Below are 12,781 nucleotides of genomic sequence, written 5' to 3' on the forward strand. Positions count from 1 at the left end.
AGAGGGTGGTGAGTGGGGCGTCAGTATAGGGGCCCAACAAATGTTTGCTGGTTAATTTTGGCTATGCACATGATAAATAATTATCAGAATGCACCTAAATGTTAGGCAGCATACAGTAAGAGGAATGCGGTATATAAGACAGACAGACAGACAGACAGACAGATAGATAGAGAGATACAATATAATATAAGATAAATCCAGTGGCACCCTGACCCAATGACAAATATCTTGTCCATTTTAAATATTAAAGTTTCAGAGTAGGCTTCCTGTGTGTGTGTGTGTGTGTGTGTGTGTGTGACAGAGAGAGAGAGAGAGAGAGAGAGAGAGAGAGAGAGAGAGAGAGAGAGAGAGCTTCAGTCTCTATGTGTTCTCTATTTTCTCAGGTTGTTACTAACAGGTCATCTTTCAGATTAATTAAAGTGCTTCCTGTCACACACACACACACACACACACACACACACACACACACACACACGCACACACACACACACACACACACACACACTCACTCACAATCCAGAAAGGCATTTCAGTGTCCTTTGATTCTGGCAGCTGTTTTGATCACATTGCGGCAAAAATAGAAACATGTGGGGAAATTGCGGCACACCAAAAATAAGTACATATTTTTCTGTTCACCTAAAGAGCTGAAATCAACACAGACACTGGCAGTGAACATGTGCTGTCCGTGGTGCTGGAGAGCCACTATCGATCATTCACTCCGTGTTTTTCGTTATATGTACGGTATAGGATAGGTGTGTTTGTGTGTGTGGATGTGTAGGGGACGGTTGGGGGGGCTCCCTACCGCAGGGAGCGCGGTTGAATCACCGAGCGCGCCTCCGTCGGATCTCCTTTTCCTGCCGTCACACCCACTGCTCGGTGCTGTGGGTTCACCCCGTAGAGAAGGGGAGGACTGACGGCACACTCAGCAGCACAGAGTGCTGCAGTGCGAGCGCAGCGGGGGACTCGGAAGCGGAGAGAGAAAAAAAACAAAAAACACACGCGCTAACACGCACGCACGCATCAGCAGCATTATTGCCGAAACTTGGTCTATGGAGAGATCTGCAGCGACGCCGTAGCGACGCAGGCCGACATGGAAGAGTATCTGCGGTGGGTCCAGAGCAGACTCGGGGTGAGTTGAGAGCCTTCAGTGCCGTTAACACCAGGTTGTGGGTGTAATGAATAAGACCATGACGGGGAGGCTAACACTGCTGTGCTACAGGCTGCGTTCCTGTTGCTGAAAAAGCGCACGGCAAAAGCCTCTCACGTCCCTTCGGTCCCCCAAGCACCTGTAGATCGACAATATGACAGTACAGGCGAGAGGAAGGCGTGTTTGGCCCCATACAATAAGCTCGTTGTGTTTACAGGAACAGCAGTGTGTGAATTTGAATGAGGGGGAGGCATGACATCAACAAGTTTAGCCAGAGGCTGCCCTTCCTTCCCTGCTATCTGGTTGCTCTGCAGATACTGACTCATGATTTGCATTTGATCCAGGACTGAACATAGTTCACACATAAAAAAAGCCTCATGCAAATACTAAACAACGTCATTTATATAGACTAAATGACTGTGGAGCCTTCGGGGCATACATATTAGCATATTGTGATAGATTGTAGATATGGGGTTTTGGTCTTTTTACATTTTCTACACAGTCTTGGCTAGTGTACATTTAGACTGTCAGGGGAGCCCATCAGGGATCCTTTCATGGATGATGTACATGCCTTGAGGCCATACTGCTGTGAAAGTGTTGTCTCTATATGCTTGTTCAAAAGACATGGCCATACTATCAGTTGCCGTGCATGTCTATGGTGGTATCTTTCAAAGGTCTTGAGCTGTGAATATATTTATTCTGAACTACTCCAAAGAGTATCTGTGAAGACTCAGTGCCCAGTTGATATTGGCACTGCTGCACTTTAGGCATTTATATTATATTGGCTGAGTTAAATACCTTGCGTTTTACAATTAATGTCCAGGCACCAGCATTCCTGACAGCCTCTTAAGAGGACACACACTATTGTATAGTGACTTATTAATAGTAATAATTTTGCTGTTTTGGTTTTTCAGTCAATTTGGTGTTGTTTTTCATGTATTACGAAGGGGATAGGAAAGCTCAAACACATACACACACCAATGTTTTGATGCTTTTAATGGTTTTATGTGAAGCACTTTGAATTGCCTTTGAAATGTGCTAAACAAATAAACTTGCCTTGCCTTACATACACCCACAATTAGATGTGGCAAATATTAATTCACGTGATTTACTGATGATTTTATAAGATTGCTCCTTTTTTTTCAAAGGTAAAATTCCAACCTACTGCACATGAAAACAATCTCAACTTTAAGGTGCTCAATATGAAATTCAGAGCATATCTAGTTCCCTCCGCATTGGCTCTCAACATGGCGACGGCTGAGGCGGTGGCTAGAAGCTAACAGTGCTAATAGCACAAACAGTGCAGACAGAGCTAACAGTGTTTACCTGAGGGGGAACAAGAGGCCGGGTGCTAAGCTTCCTCGGCGACGGCTTGGGTTGGGATGTCGTTATCAGCTGTAACTGTCGTATGAGCGCAGTGCGGAGCGACAGCCACATGCACTAAAAAGGTCCGGCTATGTCAACAAAGCATGAAGACGCTCGGATTACAACACACACAGAGGGAGAGTAACTTCACTCTCTATATCTCTACATAGATAACAGTTATTTGCTGCTACATCATGCTTTGAATATCATTTAGAGAACATTTACGGTCCATGTAGCAGCTGTTCTGGAGCTTTTGATCATAGCATTCATTCTTGACATTTCAAACAACAGTTGACAAAACAGTCTAGGAGGTTTCGATCATATCACACGATTTTCATCAGCAGATAACGATTGTGTATGTGCAATCGCTCACAGGGCGTTACATATATTGCCTACGCATGTTAAAGTCCAAACTATACACTTCCTGGCCATTGGTGATGACATATCGGTGATGGTGTTCATGTGTTCAAAAGCTGATTTAGCAATAAATTATATAAAACATCCTTATTAATTCTATAATAGCATATAATGAACATGAAAAATATGTTATTTAGTTAAAGGGATACGGGAGAAAATATGTTTATGTACACCAATATGCTGTTACCACATTTCATACGCGGTTGAAATAATAACGATAATTAATTCATTAATAATGAATTCTTTAAATTAATTATATTTTCAGCCATGCTACAGTATTGACAGTACGCATTTTATTCATCTAAACAGGTGTCTGTCGGCACAATACAAACGTGCATATGAACAGCCTGTCTGAAATTAAATTCAAAGAGGATAAGAGCTTTTACCTGGGATGTACTTTACACAAACTTAGGGGAAAGCTAAAGAGAAGATCAAAGAAGCAAATCTGCAGATCAGAGCACAGCAGGGCAATTGAGTGATAAGGAGGGCAACTGATGAGTGTCATGGAGGTTGCAGATAAAGTGTAACACATGCCATGATTATCAAACATTCCTCTCTCGCGCGCACACACACACACACACACACACACTCGTGCACACAGACACACTTTGTCTTTCAGCTCTCCAATATACACTTTGATAATTCTCTATTTTGCTGACCACTGTCTGTCATCCTCCCTCTCTCTCTACTCTCTGTGTGGCCACCGTCCAGAAAATCCATACCTCTAATTGGCTTGGCTCTTAATGCTACTTAATGCTATCTTTCTTTCTCACTCAGTTTTTCTCCGTATTGCTCCGCAGCTCTCCCTCCTTCACCCTCCCATCATTTGGCATTGGCATGTGCTGAGTGGACTTCCACCATCTGCCCTTCTCAGTCTGCACATTAATACACCCACTCACACACGCACACACACACCTGAAAATATATTTTCGGACCACTTTGATTATGGCTTATCTTTCATTTTATTACCAAAATTATATCATTTCAGAAGTGTTAAAAAGAATAGGTAATTTTCAAACCCTGTTTATCACAATAAATGCTTCGTAAAACAACAAATAATAGTTTTTCCTTCTTTTTTCTAATACAAATTATACTGCAAGGCACACATTAGCTGTAATGAGAAATTCACAAAGAATGTAAATGTATAGGCGTGTCACAATTTCCTGGTAGTGACGATAACCGTAATATTTTAAAATGAAATATTTACATCACGTTGATGACAGTTGGCAGTGAGAATGTGTTTCAGCAAATTCAGCGCATCCTATATCATTTTATGGTTACAGACTCTCTACACCTCCAGACTTGTATTTTGAGTGTAATTTATTTGCCAAAAAAGAAGACAAAATGCACAATGATCAAAGTTAAATATGAATTTGATGATAATTGTGTAGTGACAATCTAATATCGTGAGAGCCCTATGTGTGTACGTATATGATGTTAATAGGCTCTGTGGCTGACACAGCTAGAATAACTTGTCATTCTCAGGCCAGGTCCTTTCTGTGTGTTTCTGTATTCTGCCTGGGTTAACAGAGTTTCTGCTTCACTTCAGTTCAGATGAAAACGAAACTCCAACAGATATGATTATATGTATATGATCGATATGTCTGTGTATGATGGACTGGTGACTTGTTCTCAGTGTTTCCTTGACTTCAATCTAATGTGCTTGGTAAGGCTCCGGTTGCTCCACACCATGTAAACGCTTACTGTTTCTGAATGTATTCAAAGGTTGTATTTAAAAGCCCCACAGATTTAATGCTTGGAGCAATTACTGTAAGTGAGTAAATTGCCTCATCTTCGACTAATATTTGGCTTAAAATACAAATTGAGGCGGCAGGGCATCTATAGGAGATTCATAATATATTCCAAACCTGGCCTACCGAGAGGAGAGGAGAGGAGAGGAGAGGAGAGGAGAGGACTTGAATGTGTTGGAAAGGAGGGTAGAGCTCAGAGGGAGAGCACTCAGATTGAAGGATATCAGATGGCCGATGCGTGCTCTGCTCGTGCACACACACACAAACACACACCTATGTCCTCGCACTGCAGTAGAACAGACACTGAGTGGCCTTTTCTCCTGCTAATGCATGGCTTCCTTTCTCTGGCTATCTAGTATTGATTTATTCTCCTTCTCTCTCTCTCATATGAAGGGAATGGCTGCAGTCCTCCCCCCTCTCCTTTTCTCTCCCTCTCACACCCCTTCTCCTCTTTCCTCTTCACAGTATTTTCTCTCTCCCTTTCCACTTCTTTGCCCCTCATCTTCACCGACTGTTATCTAATTTCTTCCTCCTTTTTTCTTCTCCCTATCACATTTTTCACCTGTCGATCCACCATTTCTTCCTATTTCCTTGTTACCCCACCACCTTTACATGTCTGACTTATCGGTATGCTGCACATAGTCCCTATATGTCAGCCGCCTTTTTCAAGTGCTGTCTAAAACCAATTAGACGGAAGTGGTAATGGGTTATAAAACCCTTTTACAACGAGTCTGTAGAAATGGACCACCGGGACAAATATTTAGTCCTAAACTGCTCAAACTGAGATAGACATTGAGATAGATTATTCTTGCATTTTTACTCATTTGATCATAGATGTCATTTTCAGCATTATTATATGTTATACATTGTAGTATATAATTAATATATTTCTTATATATCTTTTTCATATGCGTGTCGTTATGTTGTAGTATAATGCGCATATGTTTACATACTTATTTATGTTTTCTTATCATTTCTCTATGTTATATCTTTGGGAGCAGTAACCCAATTTACCTCCGAGGATCAATAAAGCATTTTGATTCTGATATTTATTTTAAGTGTCCTTTCCAGAGAGAGGGGTGTTCATCCCGAAGCTTGCCACTGTATTTATATCTTACACCTTAAAGAAGAGCGCTTCATTGAGCTGTAAGTGCGACTACGAACAGAGTTCACTCTGTCACGGATTGGGACGGTGTAGGGGCCAGATAGGAATTGGACCGGAGTCTAATCAGCAGTCTCTGACCTATCTAACTTCCCTTCCCTCTCTGTGCTTTAGTCTCTCATTTCTTCTCCCCTCATTTAATTTATCCATCTGGCCCTATGGATCTGGTGAGTCCTAATAAACGGAAACAAGACACCAACTCCATTCCGTATGCATTATTAGCTGTGCTTTATGTTCTGTCTCCAGCATTAAGCTCCCTTTTAAATCATCTCCATTATATATTTGCCATGTCAACAAAGCAAGAGCTAGGAAAGCAGGATTACTAAATGAAATACAAGTTGCAGTCAATGCGGCTCAAAAGACCAATGCTATGAATATTTTACACATTTACATTACAGTTGACCATTTTCCAAAGCACACCATGCATTTTGTAGACTGGCAGCCATTCACTTTCATTAATAATGTAAATATTGTTTAGTCGTCTTTGTTTTTAGATCCAAAGCATCTCAAGGAATTGGCTTGTAACTAACTCACAATGCATTGTCGTTCGATAACCTCTAGCCAGCTGCAGATTTTCCACAAGGGAAAGTTGTTTAGTCACCGGCAAACCAAGTGTGCAACTTGTATAGTTCAGGGAAGTGATAGCAGCATACTGGACCATTCCTAAATAACTTTGCTGAATCATGTTAAGAGGGTATATCAAACTGTGTATAGAGATGCCACTTAAAGATACCCACTCGGACAGTCCTGATGGACTTCTATCTAAGTTATTTTGTCAAGGCCACTAAGCCAGTGTATCTGTCAGCCAAGGTTGGAAGATGCTCAGAGGATACACAACTGAACTTGTGAACATAAGGTTGCCAGTTTGCGCAAAAATCGAGTCAGGAAACACGAATAATCAAGGCTTCCTGGCGGTCTTTGTTTTTGTAAAATTGCCCCTCCACTGCTCCAACCCCCTCTCCCATCAGAGCATACAAGCCTATTAAGATGAGTTCCAGATAGACAGGATTTTCATTGTATCCACATTTTGCTTCTTGATTAATGGTGCAGGCTGCAGGGCAGGCTTGTACTAGTGGTGAGTCAGCTTATCTGTTTAAGATAAAACATTACAGATTGTCACAGAACACCCAGTGCAAGTGCATAATGGGGATGGCTCAGTGTGATTTCGATCCCAATTACCAGAAATGATTGCACTGTTTTCTTTCACTTTCAGTAGGTGTAATGAATGAGGATGCATGTCTTTAAGAGGAAGCCTTATAGTTTATATTAGGGTGTTTGGATTTATTTCTCTCACAAAGCAAAATGTTGAATGTCCAGAGACCTGATTTTTGGATGTGTGCCCCCATGTAAGTAACTCTGTAAATACTTGTATTTAAATACCAATGCAGGAATGCCATCTTAAAATGTAATACCAAGAGTCCCAGTCAATAAATGAGGGGAGAAACTTAATTTTATGCCTTTTCACCCGGAGATGAATGCTTAATCTCTGTAATGGATCTGTCATTAATGTCCACTTAACCTAAATGAGGAGTGTTTGCCTGCATTGTTTAATGAAATTAATGGAAGTCATCACTTCTCTGATACAGTGTGTTACTGTGAGTTAGCAGTGAAAATGTTTCTCTTGCTAATTTAGACCGTTGCCTCGCTGTTAAAACTGATTTTGCCTCTAGTCTAGTGCACATTAAGTATTATCCTCTTTCAAGCATGAGCTAAACCTTACAGCACCATTTCATTACTAATGCATATTGTTGGTTTGAAAGTGCTGCAGTCATCTAACACAGTCATGCTGGCTCAAGGAGTTTCAAGTGATACCGTTACATCAGCTATCAAATCAAATAATGATGTACAATGCTGTTTTCCTGCTTCCTTTGTTAGATGTTGTAAAACAAATAGATGAAGTATCACTGAACGATGTTGTGTCAGGCATATTTAGTAATGAAGAAGCCCACAAAACCTTTGTATGTTTGTGTGTGTGTGTGGGTGTGTTTACAGGCAGAAGCATTAGAGGATCCCATCCACGCTGTTTTAGGCGGACCGGAGCCAGATGTTGACACTGTGGCCGCAACACTGTGCATAGCACTACACCTCAGCCAGGTAATATGAATTCTGTCTGTTTGTGTGGATGTCTTTTATTCTTAAAAACATGTGAAAACCAAACATTTTCCTGATGGGTTAAGTTAAAATATTCAAGTTTAAAGGCCACATAGGCACCTGAAAGTTGAGCCAACTCTACTTATCCATTCTTATCCCAAGTTTTATCCACTCTCCTTTTGTTTCACTGTAAACATAAAGATATTTTCACAACAGTGGTCACACATATTTTAAGTATTCTCAGGATTCCTAAAGGTATACTATGCAGCGTTCTGCTGAAAAACAAGCTTTAGACTCATACAAAAGTAATTCCTCTCAATTAGGTTTGAGTGATATGACAAATTTATCGTTCAACACAATATTGGTTGGCCACAATAACAGAACGATATTCAATTATGCAATGCCTGTTATGAATTTTGCTTTTCTCCCCTTCTCCTTTTCTCTGGCTTTCTCTATGCTGTAGTGTTAGCGTATCAAAAGAAGTAACAATATGTTAGTATGAGTCTGTTTTTGTGTTATTGTGGTAATATAAAGGTAATTTATGGTGCAGTTAGATTGCTGCTAGGCTGCCCCATTACTACAGATGAGCGCGAGAGAGTAAACAGTTTATGACAGCAGTGAAGGCTAAATGCCAACAAACTGAAGCAGAATATTTTGTAAGATAAATACATGTTTGAAATGTAAACATCTATCTATTGTTAATAATTCTGACTTTTGGAGTAAAGACTGACATAATTACAGACATTGCTCGCATTGTGTGTGAGAGAGAGAGAAGGTGGGGAGAAATTGGAAGACAGTGGACTTTTGTATGCAATTGTTTTGTACATTTTTAATAATAATCATTGTACTGTCAACGTTATGAATAAAGCTTAGAACTATTTGGTACCAGCAGAAATGATTTGAGAACTAATGCTGGACATATGTCGGGGACACTCCCGACACAGAACAATGCTGCCAACACTAGAGTGTAGAGTGTGTGCGGACAACAGCTGGAGGGTCTCCTCCTGCCTGCCTATAGGCTTGTCTTTTTGGTCTAAGGTTAGCCCCGCTACGGTTACCAGGGAGCAGCAAGCAACTGAGGTGCACAGACCGGGCGGTTAGTTCAAATACTGACTTAGCTTTTTTATCGAGAGCCAAACACAAGCAGAGCAAAGAGGCCACGGTGGAGTTTGAAAGTTGTGTTCAGAACCAGTAAGCGAGAATTGCTGCATAGTATACCTTTACTCATGAAGATATGATCATCAAAGCATGATTTAATTCATATTGTAAAATGATGTTTGGTGCAGCGTTGCAACAATCTCATAAAATACTGCATTTCTATTTTCAATTTTTATTTAATCAAATAAAACGTGGGCCTATTGATTTAAAGTCTGTTTTTAGTTCAGTTTTAAACGTGTGGTTTGATTTATTGTGTGCTCCAGAAGGAAACGTCCGGTGGTGTGTGCGTGCCTGTGCTGAGCCGCCGGCAATGTGACGCTGTGTTGCCCGGGGAGACGATGAGGTATCTGCAGAGGGTGAAAATCTGTGAGAGCTCGCTGCTGTGGAGAGAGGATGTGGACCTCGTGAAGCTTCATCACACCGGAAAATTCTCACTCACACTACTGAGAGATGGACTGCTAGATAGGTAAACATTCACATATGCACTCACATCATGTCAAGGTACAAAACCAGGTCAGTGTGTAGATAACTTCAGCTCATCTTAACTGTTTTATGGATAGACGGCAGTAAAGAAATTAAAATCTTGAACCTGAAAGAGGGTTCAGTGAATTTAGAAAGTTTTATGTTTCAATGAGCCAACACTGATTAATGTGTGTACACACTGAAGCACACACGAAGACCACTAATATATCCAGACACAGTGGGCTTCTCGCTCAGAAGTTTGTATTTATGGAGGCAAAAAGGAGATTGAGACTATGTTTGGGTTTGTATTTCATCACTCATGGCCCATTGGGAGTTGTATTTATGCAAATGCATCACAATCGTCGCTCCTTCCCCTGCAGCCATCTATATCTCCTTCACCACCATCTTCTCACTCTCCTAGCTCTGAGTACCACACCTTGGAGTCCAGCATCCTGCGAGTGGTCCATCAAGACATGCAGCAGGACGCAGGGGATGATGGGGCATCGTCTGCGGTGACAACAGTCACCGGGGAGATTCTTCAAGAGGCAGCGGAGCACATCGGAGCAGCGCTGGGGGAGACTCTTGGAGGTGAGGGAGGCGCAGGTGCCCCCCCAGGGGGAGTAATGGGGCGATGAAGGAGGACACACACAAATCCCCTGACATGACTCGCTTAACACCCACCGGGAGAGATGGAGAAAGAGAGAGATGAGGGGTGGTGAGTGCGAGTAAGGACGAGTGCTGAAAGACACACAGAGTCCCGTGGTATGACTCTTCTTTATGTAAGTTAGTTTAGTCTGTTATGTTGCTTTTGTTTTATCAGGTAGTCATATTTTTTCCACTAAATTAAGAAAAGTTGTTACAAGAAATCAAAGAGATGTCAGTAAATGTTTTACATGAATAGAAGGCAAGCCGATAACAGAGAAAACAGTAAAAGGTAGAGAGTGGCAGAGAACAAAACTCTGTGTGTGCGTGTGTGTGCGTGTGTGTGTGCGTGTTGTTAAGTCAGCTACAAACAGGCACTCAAGTTGTCACTCAAGATGTTAAGCAGCTGTGTAAAGGTTGGGCAGGAGACATGCCAGATCTCTGTTCAATAACGCTCTGCTGCTTTTCTTCTTTGCTGTCTCTCACAGTGATTTACAGAAAGACGGACAGACAGAGAATAGTCCTAGATGGATGGAGTGAGAAATTATTAGAGCAGGAGAGTGACGTATAGTCCAGTTCTCGTATTTCTTTGTGAGAGCTCTTCAGACAGTCCATTATTAGGTTCATTGATTCCTAAAGAGGCCAGTAGCTTAGCTCAAACCCTGATCCTCATAAATTCTGTCTGATGAGAAATGTTACCAAAGGATAAGTGCAATTGTTTTATTGCAATGTGCTATGTATAGTTGTACTGTACATTTTGACTATGATGAGACCAATGGGGAACATTTGGATGAATAGCACACAATTTTAAATATTTGAACAAGTAGCTCACATGATCTAACTAACTAAATAAAGCAGAGGCTCAAGAAAAATATCTGGCTAACGACCAAACTGTGCTGTGCTGATTACTTGCATTACAATGGAAGTTAAGACATGTAGATTAGGTTCTAATCAAATATGGATCATAATTGGTCATGTTGTTATTGAACCGAGACTGAACGTATATGAACTAGAGCCAGAGTGTGTATCCTGGACACACCCATATGTATTTGTGTGCTTGTGTGTCTACAGAGGCCTTGCGGCTGCAAAGTGAAGCTTTGTGGGTCAAACATGGCCGACAGTCAGCACAACTGGAGGAGCTCATGAGATCCTTGGAGCAATGCAGTGATGTCACTGCTGGTCAACGTGATGCGACGAGGCGACAAGGTAAAACAGGCAGAGTAGTTGGGCAGCTTATTCACCTTAATTGAACACCGAAGAGTTTGTACAAAGAAGACAGAGAGATGGGGTGACATGCAATCAGAATCAGAATCAGAATCAGAACCGTTTATTTGCCACGGTATGTTGCACATACAAGGAATTTGACATGGCGGGTGGTGCATAACATTAAACAATCAACAACAATCAACACAGTGCAAAAAGTAATTCAAATTTACAATAAAATATAAAATACAGTGCACAAAGAAACAGATAACAGTACTATAAACAAGTAAAATGTAAGTGTAATGTAAAGTGTGAGGTGTATTTAAATAAAGAAACTTAGAAGGGATGTGCAGGGGAGTGTACCGGAAGGAAATTGTCCTGGGGATGACAGAGTCAACCCTTCTCTCTGGGATTATATGGAATGTGTCCTGACCTGATATAGACCATTGTGTTCCTTCATGCAACTTGATAACGAAGATAAAGATACAGTTCTCTATCATCCTCATTATACTCTCATTTTATAACAGATTACAGCAACAGGAGAAGAATCAACTATGAAACACCTTTTTATGGCAGATGTTTTGAGTTGTCATAGAGTTGTAAATAATTAAAATAATGGTGCCCCATTGTGTTTAAGCTATTTGTAAGCCGTTGTAAACCCAAGTTTAACTACAAGCTACTTTCAAACTAGTAAGTTTCTAAATTGGGTTGCACCATTAAAACTTGAGAAAATTCTAAGTTGGTATACTTTGATGATGTGAAAACTAGTTGCCAGGAAACAACTGTAGATCAACTATGTTTTTTTGGCATTGCTCTGTGGCTGTGCAGTACGCAGCTCTCTCCGTGCTCTACTGCTCACACAAGTCAGGTCACATGATTGTTAAACGTTCTGTATAATTCCTGTATCACAACATCCTTTCAATTACCTCTCAGGTCTGGAAAGTGTATTCATGCTTGTGTGTTTTTTTTCTGTCTGTTGTGAAATTGTTTTGTATTATTTTGTGTGTGTTTTATATAACTGTTAGTCTGTTTGTGTGTGCTGACTGGATGTAGACTTGGAGCAGCTGCTGACTCTGGAGCTGAAGGAGTTTTCTGGTGGAGAGATGACAGTAGCACTCACTTCAGTCACCACATATAAGGAGGTAAGTTTTTAGCATTAAAAAAAAACTTCAAATGGCAAACTCCATTTATTTTCTGTTCAGTAAATTAAAACATAAATATAAATCAACTTATCAATGACATTCAGGGATTTTTTTATTTCTTTTGAAATGTGACAAGATCTGAATTTGGAGGATAGTTAAATACCTTCTTCAATTATGGGTGTGTTTAACCCTGCGAAGCAAGGCAGAAAACCCAATAATGATTTATTACCTGAAGCTCAGT

The 12,781-nt window shown here is 40.9% G+C and overlaps 1 protein-coding gene across 8 annotated transcripts in view; it reads left to right on the plus strand.

The window, feature by feature from the left end:
• Window positions 1-661: 661 nt before the first annotated feature.
• The window catches only part of LOC116388388 (uncharacterized), a 38,552-nt gene continuing 26,432 nt past the window's right edge, over window positions 662-12,781 (plus strand). For 6 of the 8 annotated variants that reach the window (XR_004213069.1, XM_031856179.1, XM_031856174.1 and 3 more), the window contains exons 1-6: window positions 665-1,129; window positions 7,835-7,936; window positions 9,355-9,557; window positions 9,975-10,141; window positions 11,267-11,401; window positions 12,452-12,540. Coding sequence is in view for 7 of the 8 variants with exons in the window: in XM_031856179.1 (XP_031712039.1) it covers window positions 1,091-1,129; window positions 7,835-7,936; window positions 9,355-9,557; window positions 9,975-10,141; window positions 11,267-11,401; window positions 12,452-12,540 (735 nt within the window). In the remaining variant the exon portion in view is untranslated. Of the gene's footprint in view, window positions 1,130-7,834; window positions 7,937-9,354; window positions 9,558-9,974; window positions 10,142-11,266; window positions 11,402-12,451; window positions 12,541-12,781 lie in introns of all 8 variants that reach the window. The other 2 variants (XM_031856180.1, XM_031856175.1) reach the window with 2 other exon arrangements.

This window comes from Anarrhichthys ocellatus, unplaced genomic scaffold, assembly GCF_004355925.1.
Source record: "Anarrhichthys ocellatus isolate YVR2014 unplaced genomic scaffold, GSC_Weel_1.0 scaffold17, whole genome shotgun sequence".
In the NCBI taxonomy this organism is placed as follows: domain Eukaryota; kingdom Metazoa; phylum Chordata; class Actinopteri; order Perciformes; family Anarhichadidae; genus Anarrhichthys; species Anarrhichthys ocellatus.